Source organism: Phocoena sinus, chromosome 21 (genome assembly GCF_008692025.1).
Source record: "Phocoena sinus isolate mPhoSin1 chromosome 21, mPhoSin1.pri, whole genome shotgun sequence".
NCBI classification, from domain to species: domain Eukaryota; kingdom Metazoa; phylum Chordata; class Mammalia; order Artiodactyla; family Phocoenidae; genus Phocoena; species Phocoena sinus.
The window spans coordinates 34,558,784-34,573,188 of NC_045783.1; the positions used below are offsets into that span (position 1 = coordinate 34,558,784).

Sequence of the window (14,405 nt, forward strand, 5' to 3'; positions counted from 1 at the left end):
TAACCTCTGCCTCCATGACCTTTGCTACGAAATGGGTATGATGTTAATAGAACCCGCCCCATCGGAGGCCTCAGAGAAGCAGGAAGGAGATGCAGAGAGGGTGGGGTCCTAGAGAGGAAGGTGAATGTTTCCAGGAAGCGCAGGGGATATTTTAAGAGTGATGCAGAGGAATGTTAGCATCATATTAAGTAGCATTAAACTGAGAAACAAGCTTGGATGAAGTAAGCACTCTGTGCCGTCTACCTTGTGTAGAAACAGGACAATTTCTATTGCAGGTAAATTGCTTTCTGGGAGTAATATCTTTTTTTTTTTAATACGTTTATTTATTTATTTTATTTTTGGCTGCGTTGGGTCTTCCTTGCTGCGCGTGGGCTTTTCTCTAGTTGCGGCGAGCAGGGGCTACTCTTCGCTGCGGTTTGCTGGCTTCTCATCACAGTGGCTTCTTTCGTTGCGGAGCACGGGCTCTAGGCGTGCGGGCTCAGTAGTTGTGGCGCACGGGCCCAGTTGCACCGCGGCATGTGGGATCTTCCCGGACCAGGGCTCGAATCCGTGTCCCCTTTATTGGCAGGCGGATTCCTAACCACTGTGCCTCCAGGGAAGTCCCTGGAAGTAACATCTTGATGTGCTTTAGCTAATCCCTTAGTGATCAATTGACCCCCGCAGTGGGTATAGTGGGCAGTAGGAGAGTCTTGGCACTGGTGTGGGGTGCAAGCCGAGGAAAGGCTGGGACGCCAGAGGAGGGGCCTGTGGCGTGGCGGGCCACAGCTGGACCACAAAATACAGTCTGCAGTCAGCTCTAGGTTTTATTTTTGCAAAAATAATACGACACCTTGCATTTATATAATATTGGACTAATATTTTTCTGCATTATTGGTTCTACTTCTCTGCTCAGATAGACGGCTCTGCTGATCTAGCCCCATGGGGATTCTAAAGTAATTCTGTACCATCCGCACTTTCTCCAGTCCTGTTCTGTAATAGCCACTTTCTAGAAGCCAGACCCTTGTTTTGTGTGCTGATGCCTCCTTGTCGGTGGGGAAGAAAGAGGAGAACCAGGCAGAATCAGTCCGGTTATTTTGTCTTGACTCAAAGTGGTGGTTTCCTCCTTAACCCTCTCGCTTCAAACATGCCAGCAAAACACGTCAATGGGCTCGAGGGCGTGGGTCCCAGCACCTTCGATTCAGGATGTGTCCAGGGGTTGTTCCTTCGTGGCCGTGCAGCAGGGTAAGGAGCTGCTGTGCTCATCCCCTTCTTTCACGAGACCTGGGGTGACCACACTCATACATCAAGTTGGCTGATGCCCGGGGTTGGAGTGACACCCCTGGGAGGGGCAGCACACACCAGCCACGGGATGACCACAAGGGCCAGAGGAAAGCTGTGGTCGTCACTGTTTGCAGTGAAGCCGAGTCTCACCCAGGGAGCCCAGGATGGGGCGCGGGGAGAGCTTCATGTGTCTCCCCAGCTCTCACCTCCAGGTCCAAGGGCCTCCATCTTGCACTTTTAGAGGCTGGTGTCTGGTTCCGCTTCTCTTTAGGGCCCGTGTTTTATCCTCTTTGTGGGGCTTTCCCTGCTGCGTTGCTCCCTGTGGCCCTGCTTGTGGGCGTTCCTCCCCTTTGCTGGTGAGGTTTAGTTCTGTACGTGTGGCAGCTCTGTCTGCACTCTGGAGCGTCAGGCTGATTGGTATCAATGACTTTGGGGCATTTGGGGATGTGGAAGCCGCTGCTGTGTGCGTAAGTCTCGGGCCTCCCCACGTCCCAGATCCTAGTCTCCAGACTGGGGTCAGCCATTCACATGAGGTTCAGGTGAGACAGCAGGCGGTACTCGAGGTGGTCCAGTGATTCTCGGAAGGTCCTCAGTGCAGCCCCTGGGGGTGCCTGGAGGGCCACCAGGTCCCTGTCTTGGACTTTCACCTGCTCTGGGAGCTCTGTGTCTAGAAGTGTTTCAAAGGCATTGGCTGGGACATGGTGGGGGCATTTGGGGAACCTTATTTCTCATCCTCCTCTTTCCTTCTCTGATCTGCTAATAAGGTACACGGATCATCTTACCAGGAAGCAGAGAGCCCCGCTTTCCCTCTCTGTGCTGCCCTCGCTGTAACTGAAGTTGAGCCCGCCTCAGCCTTCACGGCACAGGGAGGGTGAGTCACAGCTCCGACCCACCCTTGGAGCTGACTGTTGCTGCCCAGCAGCTCCACCCAGCATCTGCCTGGGGCCCTGTGCTTGCTGCTCAGCTGGAGGGGCGCACGATCACCACTCACTCTTAATTGCCCTCTCCTGGGAATCAGTAGCGCGCCTTTCCCTGGAAGCTGGGGCCTGGTCTCCCCAGCGGCACACTTCCCTGAGTCTCCAGCGGTGTCACCGGTCGGGGTGACTTCTGCCTGCATGGGAGCACGGTAGGGGACTCGTGGTGCGTGGCACTGCATGGGCAGCTCCTTTTGCCAGGCTCTGGAGGACGGAAGGGAGAAGCCAGTGTCGGGCAGGAGAGAACTCACGGTGAGGCCAGCCAGCAGCTTGGTTAGCCTACTGAGAGATGTCCTGTCTCTCTCCTTTCAAAGAAGAAATTCCACTTGCCAGGAGGCTTTTTAGTGGGTGATAAGTGGGTGTAAGCTTCTGACATCTGCTCAGAAGCCCTTGGATGTCGCGGGGGGTGTTCTGTCCCGAGCCCACCGAGGGGCCAGAGCAAGGCTCACACCAGGCACAGCTGGGATCAGCATTGTTTCCAGGGATGGTGTGAGTTTGCAGAGCTGGTAAGGGATGTGGACATGCAAACCACAGCTAAGTGGGGAGGCAAAACATTATATAGAGAAGAAAAGATTGCTTTATGCTACATCTGAGGGGCCAGGCAAGATCCACTAGGCATTCAGAAACAAGAAAAATTGGACAGGTTGGGTGCAAGACGAGGAACGGGTCTCGGCAGGCAGTTCGGGAGGTGAACGGTACAGCCTACTGGGTAAGAGCAAGGTTTAGCATCAGACTGAGCTGGATTTGAAACCAGGCTTGGCCGCTTGCCAGCTGTGCACCTTGGGTGAGTTATGTCACTGCTCTAAACCTCAGTTTCCGTATCTTTAATGGGATAATAAGACGTAGCTCACAGGATTGTTTGGAGGATTAAATGAGATGTTTATAAAGTGCTTAGTCTGGTGTCTGGCCCGGAGCAGATGCTCTCTAAGCGATGTAATCGTGAGCATCAGGAGGTGCTGGGAGCCTGGTTTCTGGGGCTCTCGCTTTGGGGGCAGGGTGACCCCACCAGCCTCAGAGAGCCCGCAGGATGGGGCAGACCGAGGCCGGGCAGGTCTCTCAGCAGGGTTTTGGCAGCTGACTCAGGTCTCTCGTCACTCCCCAGGCCCCATGGCCGCCACCTGTGCCGGTTGACCTCCTTAGATGCTTCCTGAAACAAGGTTGGAGGTGGCAAGGGCCGGGGAATAGAAAAATCTACGTTGTGTTCAGGAAGACCCTCTCTTTCAATTCTTCTCTACAAAGGTTCACCAGTGAATTAGAAACCAAAATCAAAAGAGACTAGCAGAAAGGGCTTGGGCCTGTTTCCTGGCTTTTTGGCTTTCAGAGCTGTGATTAATCTCCGTGTGTTCATTTTCTGATTAGCAGACCCCAGTTTCTTTTTCCACATTTCCTTTTTTCTGCTTCCAAGTAGGGAAAAAGGAACCAATGATTCTTGCAGAGCAGTGTAGAGATGAGGGGATTTCGGTCCCTCTGGGCCATGGGGAACCAGCTCCCGGATCTGGTTACAGGGAGGACCTCAGAATGGACCCTCTAGGGTGTCTTGAAGGCCACGTCCAGGTCCTCTGGGTTGGAAGGGCGGGAAGCATGTACCTGGCAGGGCCCAGGCAGTGTCTGGGCAGCAGGTACTGGGGACCCTGGGATGGAGCCGGAGGTCCAGAGGCAGGAAGGTCACCCTGAGGATGGGAACCTGCGATGGGGCCCTGGGGTGGGCGGGGATGCAGCTCTGTCCCGGGGACCCCTGGGATGAAACTCAGGGCGGAGGGCAGTTACTTGGGAGCTGGAAGCGGGTCCCTGGGGAGCCTGGGACGGTTCCTCAGGGTGAGAAGACATTAAAAACAATTTTTTCGTTATTTTAGGGGTATTGTTTTGGGAATACATACTACAACAGTACTCTGACTTATCAACGAGCACGTTAACATGTGGTACTCGTCCACTAGTTATTTCTGCCTGGAACGTGCTATTTATGTTGGTCAGTTTGGAGACCCCTGATCCGAGTGCCAAGGGCGAAGGAGGAGTGCGACCCTCGGAGCCTGGTTCTGTGTCCGGGCAGAGCCTCGGGCTGGGCAGCCTGGTGTCAGGGTGGATGCGGTCCACGAGGACGCTTCTCGGCAACGTTGATGCTGTGATGGCGTGTGGAGGCCTGTGCCCCCCTGCTTGCCCATGCCTTGTCCTGTGTGGACAGTGACGCAGGGCTTCCCTCCGCTCCCCAGCTGCCGTCAGAAGTACCCCGAGGATAAAGCATTTGGCCCGTGATGGATGCTGACTCAAGCCCCAGTGGAGCAGAGACGCCTGCGTCCCGGAAAGGTCTGCCACGCCCGAGGAGCCCTGCTCCGAAGCCCCCGGGGGTGTGGTTTGGGGAGATTATGCTCATCCGTAGGCTGCTTTAACTTCTCTGCAGCGTCTCGCTCTGAAGTAGAGGTGTGCACGAGAGCCAGGTTGCTGTGGACCCTGCGGCGGCACTGCAGAGGTTGTGTGTAGATGCTCGACTCTCTTAAGAGACCAGATAGAGAACAGTTAGGAGGAATCTGAACAGGAGACAGCGAGCAGGGGCTCGGGGCTGGGGGGGTCTTCGTCTCCTGCAGTGGCTTTGGTCCGTGTTCTGCTGGATTCTGCAGAATCCCCCCACTCCGGCCGTGTGGCCCCGGGCTGATGGGGGGAGGTAGACGCCATGGTGGGAAGGCAGGGACGCGGAGGCCGTCCTGGGGGCCAAACGGAGGCGGAGGGGATTCTAAATGCAGCGCTGAGGCCGGGTGAAGTGTACAGAGTTACTTTATATACGTTTCCGAGAACATCTCTGAATAAGAATCTTTGCAGGTTGCCTTCTCCACACACGTTCAGGATGGTGTGTTTACCCAGGAGATAGGACCTCGATTTATGTTTTGTTAGTACAGCTAATCCTGCCGCTGAAGGTTAGCTGTGCCCCTGCCGTCAAAGAGCTGATTGTCTGTGCCCAGGAGGAGCCGATGCACACAGCGGCCTTGGGGCCCTGGCCCGCCACTCCCTGGCTCAGGACACACTGCTGGTTTTCTTCCCCACCATCCATTCTGGCTGTGTGTGTGCACGGGGTGGAGCTGTCCCGTGGAATTTATTGCCACTCCCTGAATGGTCTCCTTTATCACTCACAAGGCCTGCCATTGTGGTGTGTAGTGCCGCCCGACCTGGTCTCGCCACAAAGCCACCGTCCTTTCCGCCTACTGCTGCCCCGACAGCATCTCACAGCCGGGCATGTCCTGCGGGCCTCGTGATTTATGAGCCTCTCGTGGACGTTCTGTCGCAGTACACAGCCCTTGTGACCAAAACGTCCCCTGGGGTCTACAGAGTAAAATGAGTATAGCCGTCCTAATGGTGCCTCTGTCCTAGCTGTGGAAGTTCTAATTTCCACTGTCCTCATTTTGGTTGAGTGTCAGACTCTGGACCAAACTTAGACCTGTCTTAGTCTCACTCTCAAAGAGTTTCCACTCTTAAGATGAAATGATAAACAGTACCTTTGGCCACTTGCCTATCTTATTTTAACGAACGTTGTTGATTCCTAACATTTATTTTAAGCTTTTCTCATTTGGAAATTTATTTATTTATACTTTTCTTCTCAATCCCCACATACACCGCACCCCCCCGCCCACACATTTGGTAGGTGGGAGCATGGCATTATGCTTTGTATTTGTTTTAATGACGTTTGCCTGCTGGGGGCTCATGTTATAGTTATTTGCAAAGGGCTTAATGCCTCTACAAGCTCATGAACTTGCTGATGGAATTTGTGCTTGGTTCACTTTTCATCTCCTCTAACAACTTATCAGTGTATAATAACAGTAGATGCTCAGTAACAGCAAGGATGAATAATGACAGTATCCTGGATGGCATGGACTGTGATTCTGTCCTATGGTTGGGCCATCGTTGTGTTATTTGGAGATGCGGGGCTGCCCAGGATGCTTGGTGGCCTGGCCAGGATGTCAGGGCTGCCGGACAGCTTTTGCACCTGGAGTCTGAGAAACCCACCCACTGCTGGACCCCTTGGCCTAGGGCCCCCTGCTTCTTTCAGACTCTCTTCCTTAAATGTTCAGAAAGAAATTCCTTATGCAGCCCCCTACCTGTATACCCCAGGGCAGAGCTCTTAGGGTTATTCAGTCTATCCTTAGATCCCTTGTCCAGCCTGAGAGTTTGGGGAGTAGCGCTGTGTTAGGTTGGCTCACCCTGGAGCATCTGGCGAGCACTGCTCTGCAGCGTATTCTCCCTTCACAGAGGACCGTGGAGGAGCCTCCGCCCGCCGTTTTGTTGCCCAGAGAGGTTGTAAGAACGGCAGCAAAACCTCTGGGCTTGGATGTCTCTTCAGTCTAATCAATAAGTTCAGTGTTTTGGACAAGGTGCATCACAGAACATCCTCAGGGATTTGGCAAGAGGCAGGAAAGCACTGGGGAAAGCGCTTGAGAAGGATGGACGTTTAAAGTGTAGGTGGCAAGACACCTGACGAGCACGAGGGATTTTCTGTGGTTAAAAAATAGGAGCACACACCTCCCTTCACCCACACTTCCTAACGTTGGTCACTGACAGGGCTGTATCTTGCGCTCCAGCCACCCCAAGGATGGAGCTCCTCTGAAATCTGGGTGCCTTTTCTAAGTTTTTAAAATAGTAGCACAATGCTGCTGGGATGGTACAGCTGTATTTTCACTGTCGTCTCTAACTTGTAATAGTGCTTGGTAATTACATGGTGTTCTCCATCTGCAGCTGTAAACACGTTATAAAAGTTAACTCTTTAATTCTCCCAGCATCTCTGCAGAGAGCGGGAGAGGTTGTACCTTCGCGGTTTGGCTGTACGTTTGGTCAGGGTTACATCTCATTGAGGCCATTCTTTCCTGTATGTGGTAGAGCTGGGAAGGTCAGATCTTTGCTGCAGATGAAAAACCCGATGTCTCCACAGAAGCAAGAGTGCGAAGGATGAGCCTCTTGTGTTACTATTATCATTACAGGTTAGATTGCTAGAAGCATCCAAAAAACACTGTGTGTTAAAAGATCTAGAATTTTGTTTCTGACATACATTATCTGCTCTTGACATTTAAAAGGAGAAATCCATCACTGCTCCTTTGGCAGTAATTTTTATGGCTTTTATTGCTTTTAAAAAGTCATTTCTTCCTAGATCTGTTTTTTTCTCCTTTTATATCCAGAAGAATGGAATACCAAATAACTTTGAAATTTATACTAGCGAATTTCAAAAGCCAGACTAGACTTTCAAGAGACTTATGGAACAGAACTAATAATTGTTGTACAGTTTTAAACTTCTTTAGCCATCGCTTTAATACATTGCTTTGGTTAACCAATGTGATTTCAATTTATTATGCAAACATAACCATTATTCCGTTAAAAATATGTTAGAAAGATTGCATACTTTGTTTCCACAGTGCAACAAATGGTGTTAAACCTTCCATTTTTGTTATTTGATTTGCTTATTTTGTCTTTAATGACAGTCCATTTAAAGTAAAAGTCTTTAAAGTAGCCGCATAACGTGATAACATGTCTTCACTGGTAATTTAATACTTGGATATAATGAGTTCATCGGAGCGATTCCCTTAAAAACAGCAAGGTGCCTGAATACCAAAGCTGAGATGTTTTAAATCACAAAATTATAGTAATTATACAAAGCCTGAGATTTTCATCAGACAGAAAAGGCTTCCACGGCTAAACATACACTTTAAACTCAGCACTGATAACCATGTATTGTGCTAAATTATAGGAGAGAGAAAATCCTCAGGCCAAGGGAAATATTGGAGAGAACGTTATGTGTTGAATTTTAAAGGAAAATTGGGAAATAAACTATTTTGATAGCATAGTGATATATGTAAGAGGCACATCACCAGGGAAATAGGAGAGGAACTCGAGAGTGTGGCCATAGGACATGGCAGGTGACTACTCAGACCATCAGTGAGCCCTACTGTTTACGGTATTTTCAGTGTAGAGAGGATGCCAGAAGGATCATCTCTCCCTACTCCCAGGGGTCCTGAAGTTGCTAATTGACTGGAGTCCTTCCAGTCAGTAAAGGGGACAGCCCACCAGTAAATGAGGTGAGAATCTGGATTTCTAGGTCGGGTGAAGACTGTAAAAAGTAATTTAGGGAATTCCCTGGTGGTCCAGTGGTAAGGACTCTGTGCTGTCACTTCCGAGGCCTGGGTTCAACCCCTGGTCAGTGAACTAAGATCCCACAAGCTGCAAGGCACAGCCAAAAAAAACCCCCAAACAAACAAAAAACCTTAAAAAAAAAAGGTAATTTAGTTTTCATGGGGATTTTTTTAATGTTGAATTTTTATAAAATGGCCAGGACACAGTACCCTCAGGGAGCTTGTTTCAGAGAAGTGATATAAAAAGATGCATCTAGGAAAATTTTATTAAAATCTCCCTACAACAAGAAATCTTATTTGATCCATTTATCATTCTTTTCTTCAGCTCGGATGGGCAGGGGAGCTGAGGAAAGGGGATTAAGGAAGGGAGGGCACTGAGGAAGGAGTGCCGGGTGGAGGAGGGTGGGGCTTCCTGGGGGAAGGGAACAGCGGGTGAGAGCCAGGTGGCTCCTCATTTGTTTGGGGGGGCGGTGGAGTTGGATGAAAGGCCCTGTGGTCTGGCTGGGTGTTTCTGATGAGCCGCCAGGACACGAAATTGCTCCCAGAGGTTGAGCAGAGGCATCCTGGGTTTGAGTCCTGACAAAGCAGTATTTCTGGTCTACTTCGAGACCAGCTCCATCCCTTTCTGTGGTAAACTCATCATCCCCTGTCCTGGAAGAACTGTCCGGATGCATTCTGAATGTTATCATCCGCACTTAGCATTTGCATATTTGGGCCTCCAGGTGCTTCTTCACTTCCTCATCAGAAAGTATGAGGACCACCCTGAGCCAGCTTGCAGGCCTACCCTGGTTGGGTGGCCTCAGGAGCCCGGGATGCTCACTGTCTGCATCCACGGGTGCTGGGAAGGCCCTGTTCTGCAATTTCACTGTCATTCAAGTTTTGCTTTTTCCTTTTAACCATGAAAATAATATGTGCCATTGTGGACAATTTGCAAGATAGAGAAAATTACAGAGAAGCAGAAAAATCACCATTAATCCTTCTACCCAGAGAGAATTCACATTTTGCCATGTTTTCTTCCAATCCTTTTTCCGCATCCTTTGTTCTTTGTGTGCGCTACTCTGCAGATGCATATTTGCATTCTGATTTAGAAACACTGAACAATATTTAATCACCTGTTGTAAGCATTTTCCGTAAACTCCATTGAATATTGATTATTGATGGCCGTGGCGAACACAAGGGGGTTATTGTCCTAAGTGTTATTGTCATTGGTCTCCCCAGGTTCCCTCTGGAAGGCTATGATGGGAATGAGCGTGACAACTTGGACGGTTCCCCTGACTCGTTGCCTCTGCCTGGAAGTTCATCCTTTAGAAGTCAGGAACCTGCTGCCCTTGGTGGTGGACTCCCAGGAACAAGACGCAGTGTAGACCGAAATGGATGAGAGCAGCTCGGGGACCCCCGGACGTGTGCTCCCTGTGGTCTAGTCCAGGGACGCCCCTCACAGGCCGGGTGGTCTGGGATGAACGCCGCGGCTGCTGGACGCGTGGCTGATCCCTGAGCGAGGATGGTGCGCCGGGGGCTGCTCGCCTGGGTCTCCCGGGTTGTGGTCTTGCTTGTGCTCCTCTGCTGCGTCGTCTCTGTCCTCTACATGCTAGCCTGCACGCCAAGGGGCGATGACGAGCAGCTGGGGCTGCCCCGGGCCAATGGCCCCACGGGGAAGGACGGGTACCAGGCGGCGATGCAGGAGTGGGAAGAACGTCACCGCGACTACATCAGCAGCCTCCAGAGGCAGATCACACAGCTCCAGGAGGAGCTGCGGGAGAGGAGCGAGCAGCTCAGGACCGCGCAGCGTCAGGCGGGAGACCCCGCCGGCCCCCCTGGGAGGGCCCAGGCCGACCTGCTGGCCTTCCTGCGCTCCCAGGTGGACAGGGCGGAGGTGCACACTGGCGTCAAGCAGGCCACCGAGTATGCCGCTGTGCCCTTTGACAGCTTCACCCTGCACAAAGTGTACCAGCTGGAGACGGGCCTGACCCGCCACCCCGAGGAGAAGCCCGTGCGCAAGGACAAGCGGGATGAGCTGGTGGAGGTCATCCAGCTGGCCGTGGAGGCCCTGAACAGCCCGGCCGAAAGCAGCCCCGACCAGCGTCCTTACACGGCCTCGGACTTCATCGAAGGTTGGCCCGCTTGGGAAGGGGGTGGAAGGTGGTCGGAGGGGCACCCGGGTCTGGGCCCAGGCAGAGCCCGGCTGCAGAGGCTGGCGGTAGCTTTGGGGATGGCGCGTAGGCAGCTCTGTATGAGCGACTGAAGGCAAGGCTTGGCTTTTTGTATTTTTCAGAAATATCTGCTTCCACTCACTTCCTCGTGGAAATTGCAGTCACTGAGTGGACAGGTTCATTGTTTCTTGGCAGAAGAAGGTGGAACTTCTTTCTCTCAATAAAAAAGAAAGAAAACAAAATATAAACATGAAACATTGAAACCCAAATAGAGTGTGATAGGCAGTTTTCGTTTTATGCCTTCTCCCAGGCACGTCTAGAGACTGGGCCCTGTCATCAGGCCCCGGACAGGACAGTAGTCGCGAACATGTACGTGTAGCACTTAGGTCCGTCCAGCTCTGTTCTGGGAGCTTTACACTTGCAGTGACCCCTTTTGCGGGGTTAGGGAATGGAGGCTCAGATTAATTAAGTAAATCACCTAAGGGGGCTCTGTTAGCAAGTGACGGAGCTGGGATTTGGACCCAGAAGTCTGATTCCAGCGTCCACATCCCTAACTGCTAGGTCATATTGTAGAGGTGGTCAGAGCACATGGAAACTAGGAGGGTGAATGCCTCACCTTTCTTCATGGGCACAGAACAACCTAGTATTAATTGTGTTTGTGTCAATTTTAGAAGAAAGCATCCTCATCTTGGAGTTTCTTGGAAGACTCTTCTTACCAATTTTTCCATTGTTGCTGATTCAAAAATCAACTAATAATTTGGAAGAGGAACTGCCTTCGAGGGCATCCAGCTCTTCCTCCTGTTTCTGGAAAGGAGATACTTCCCAGACACATGGCTTGTCCACCTTATCCCGCTCCCTACTTGGGTTCTATAACCACCATCTCATCAACCTGTAGGCAAGACAAACCCTCTTTAGTCATACCAGAAACCCTCCCTCTGCTATTTATGCCTGTTCTCTCTGGACGCTTTCCTGTCTTATGGTTTTTTCCCCTTTACATGTGAACTGTAAATTAGTGCAATTTTGGTATATTATCATTTTTCATATACCTAGAGCTAGGTAAAGAAATCTTCTGCAAGATCAAGCTTTTGGTCTGTCGACTGAAAAAAAAAAAAGCACAATGTGAGAGGAGTGAGTTAAATTTTATTTGGGGACAAAATGAGGACGATAGCCCGGGACAGCGTCTCAGACAGCTCTGAGGAACTGATCCGAAGAGGTGGGGTGGGGGTCAGCATATGGGTGACTTTGGTGAAGGGGGTCCGTGCAGTGAAGCACACATTCCGGCAGAAGGTGGCTGCCATTCACGAGGAGCACATGTCACCAATTCATGATTTTAGTGCTTTTCTAGATATGAGAAGATGCAAGAAATTGGGCTCATAAAATCTCCTGAAAATCTCTATCTGAAGGCCTGTTCTTCCAGTTTTTCCCAGAGCACAGAGGGCCTCGTTCCTGATCTCCACCCTGAACTCCTTTCAGGGTGAATTGAAGGTCAGCGGCTGCCGTGGCTAGTGACTTCATATCCTTGTAGAGGCGGATGGCAAGTGACAGTTTTTCGTTCACCGATGTCAGGATTTTACTCATTTATATGAGGTATTAAAAGTGCCTACTGCACTGGGGATCTAGCAAGTATAAACACAAGGTAAGCACTCAGTAAGCGTTTAAAGTATCATGAGGGTGTAGCATCCCATTTTATAGTGCTTTAGAGTTTATGAAACATTTCCACAACTATTACTTGTCTGGCTGACCCCCAGGGAAAATCATTAAACATCCTTAAAAAGGAAACCCTGGTTGTGGAGTACGCTGCCAGACTGCCCTCGCACAAAGCACTTTCAAGAGAACTTGATTACAAATCAGTGATTTTTAATCTGCATTCATGTTTGAAATCCCCGTCTGCTTTTCTGTGTACAGGATCTAAAGTGCAAGGCCTGTGGTTCTCGGTGACTCGGGCCTCTTGTTCCCGAGCTGAGGTGCTCTGTGGTACGTCTGACTTTCTGTCCGAAACCCTCTTGTCATGCTGCCCCGTGGGGCTTAACACAGCCTGTGTGTGAAGGCAGATCAGTCCACACACACCTTCCAAGTTTGGGGAAAGTCTTGTCAGCTATTTTCATATGATGAGTAAATAGACGCAAACACTTTAAATATGTTTCTATATATTTGACTGTCATACACAGTTGATCTCACTTTTTCATTCTTATCACAAAAGATGGTGGAGGGGATCTTTTATACTCCCAGGAATTGGGGCATCATGAAAGGCTTCACTAGTCAGGGAGCTGCAGGAAGGCAGAGTTAAATTCAGCAAAAGAAATAACTGTCAAACAGTGATGTTTCGGAGCAAAGTGGGATTCCCGTCACTGCAAGGATTCTGTCATCAGCTGGATGGCCAGGAGGTGATAATTCATGACTCTAGCATCAGAGAGGTGGTTGGACTGAATTACATTTGAAGACCTTTGCAGTCCTGGCTCACAATTCTTTGACCTACACCTAGTTGAGGAGAACGAAGGGAACGGAAAGGGTCTGATTTGAAATCTGTGTTTTATAACACGTGAGAACAAGCAATGGGACCCTGTAAGGATGAAGTGTATCTTTAACATAACGTTTGGGTTTTTAAACATAACCTTGGAGAGACCATTTTGTGTTTGGGTGTCAGTAGTCTAAACATTGGGGCAGTTGAGTGGAAGTCCATGGGCAAACCTGGGTTCCACACCCTCAGAGAGCTCTACACGAGGGCCACGGATTCACTGAACCCTGAACTAGTGTGATAAGGATGGGGGTTCTTTGTGTTTAAACGAATAATAATAAAACCCTGTGGAATGCTTCTGGATGATAACAGTTGAGTAGACTTAAAGCCAACCGTGGGGCAGGAGGCGTGATGACACAGCAGAGGCTGTGTGACTCTGGCCCAGACCCCTCACCTCCTGGTGGCTGGGGAGAAGTTGACTTTCATGTCCCCCAAGGCCCACCGGCCCAGCCTTCTGCAAAATACAAAGCACCGCTTTGGCTTTCTTCTTGGCTTTGCCGAGGAACTGTCCCTGAGGGGTACCCTGCCCCCCCTCTGCTGGGTGACAGGATATGCCCCACCCCTTGGGATTCTGCTCTGTGGAAGAAGGGATTCATACAGATGATCTGTAAGGTCTGCTCTGACCATGGCCACTTCCTACAGTTCTGTGAAGCCTGCGGAGGGCGAATGCCTATTGATGACCATCTAATTTATTATCCATGTTGATTGAATTATTATCTATCTCTGAAACATAGAGGGAACAACATTTGCCCCAGCTTCCCTTCACCAGATGTTTCACTGGCACTGATTCTTGCATTGGATTCTCACATAATAACATGAATTTTTTGTACAACCGTCTGGGAAAAGAAGATAAAGTAGGAAAGCATGATCAGATCCTGTGCTTTCGGAAACCTAACTGTTTTATCTCCTCAAGTGAACAGAAAACCTCTCTTTGTGTTTGTGGTTCATGATTCCTGAGTGGGATACACAGACTCCTGTTTAAGTCTGAGTGGCACAATTTTGGGCTTTGATGGCACATTTAAATAGAGCTCCAGGGCCTACATTCGACATCATTTCATAAAAGTTTAGCCTCCCGAATTATTCCCCTTTTACAGTGCAAACACCCAACACCGTGAGTCCTGTGTGAGGTGCTGTGTCTGCTGTCTCCATGGGGAGGTTCTATACCGGCCTGGGCAGCTCCCCTCCTCCAGCTTTCGCAGGGTTAGTGGTGGCAAGAGTGTCTCAGACGCCAAAAGACTTGATTTTACGGTGAGATGGAGTCAAGCCACCAGCCACAAGAAACTGAAGGTTTTGAAGGCACCCTGAGACGCGTTTTAAAACAAGGGGATACGGGAATATTTCTAAAACCTTAGTAACCACCGCCTGCCCAGTAAGTTCCCACCTCCTGTGCTCCACAGCCAAGACC

At 50.2% G+C, this 14,405-nt stretch overlaps 1 protein-coding gene across 7 annotated transcripts in view; it reads left to right on the forward strand.

The window, feature by feature from the left end:
* The window catches only part of CSGALNACT1 (chondroitin sulfate N-acetylgalactosaminyltransferase 1), a 322,544-nt gene that overhangs the window by 227,867 nt on the left and 80,272 nt on the right, over window positions 1-14,405 (forward strand). For all 7 annotated transcript variants that reach the window (XM_032618631.1, XM_032618633.1, XM_032618627.1 and 4 more), the window contains one exon: window positions 9,554-10,446. In XM_032618631.1, the coding sequence (XP_032474522.1) occupies window positions 9,837-10,446 (610 nt within the window). In that variant the 5' untranslated portion in view covers window positions 9,554-9,836. The remainder of the gene's footprint in view (window positions 1-9,553; window positions 10,447-14,405) is intronic.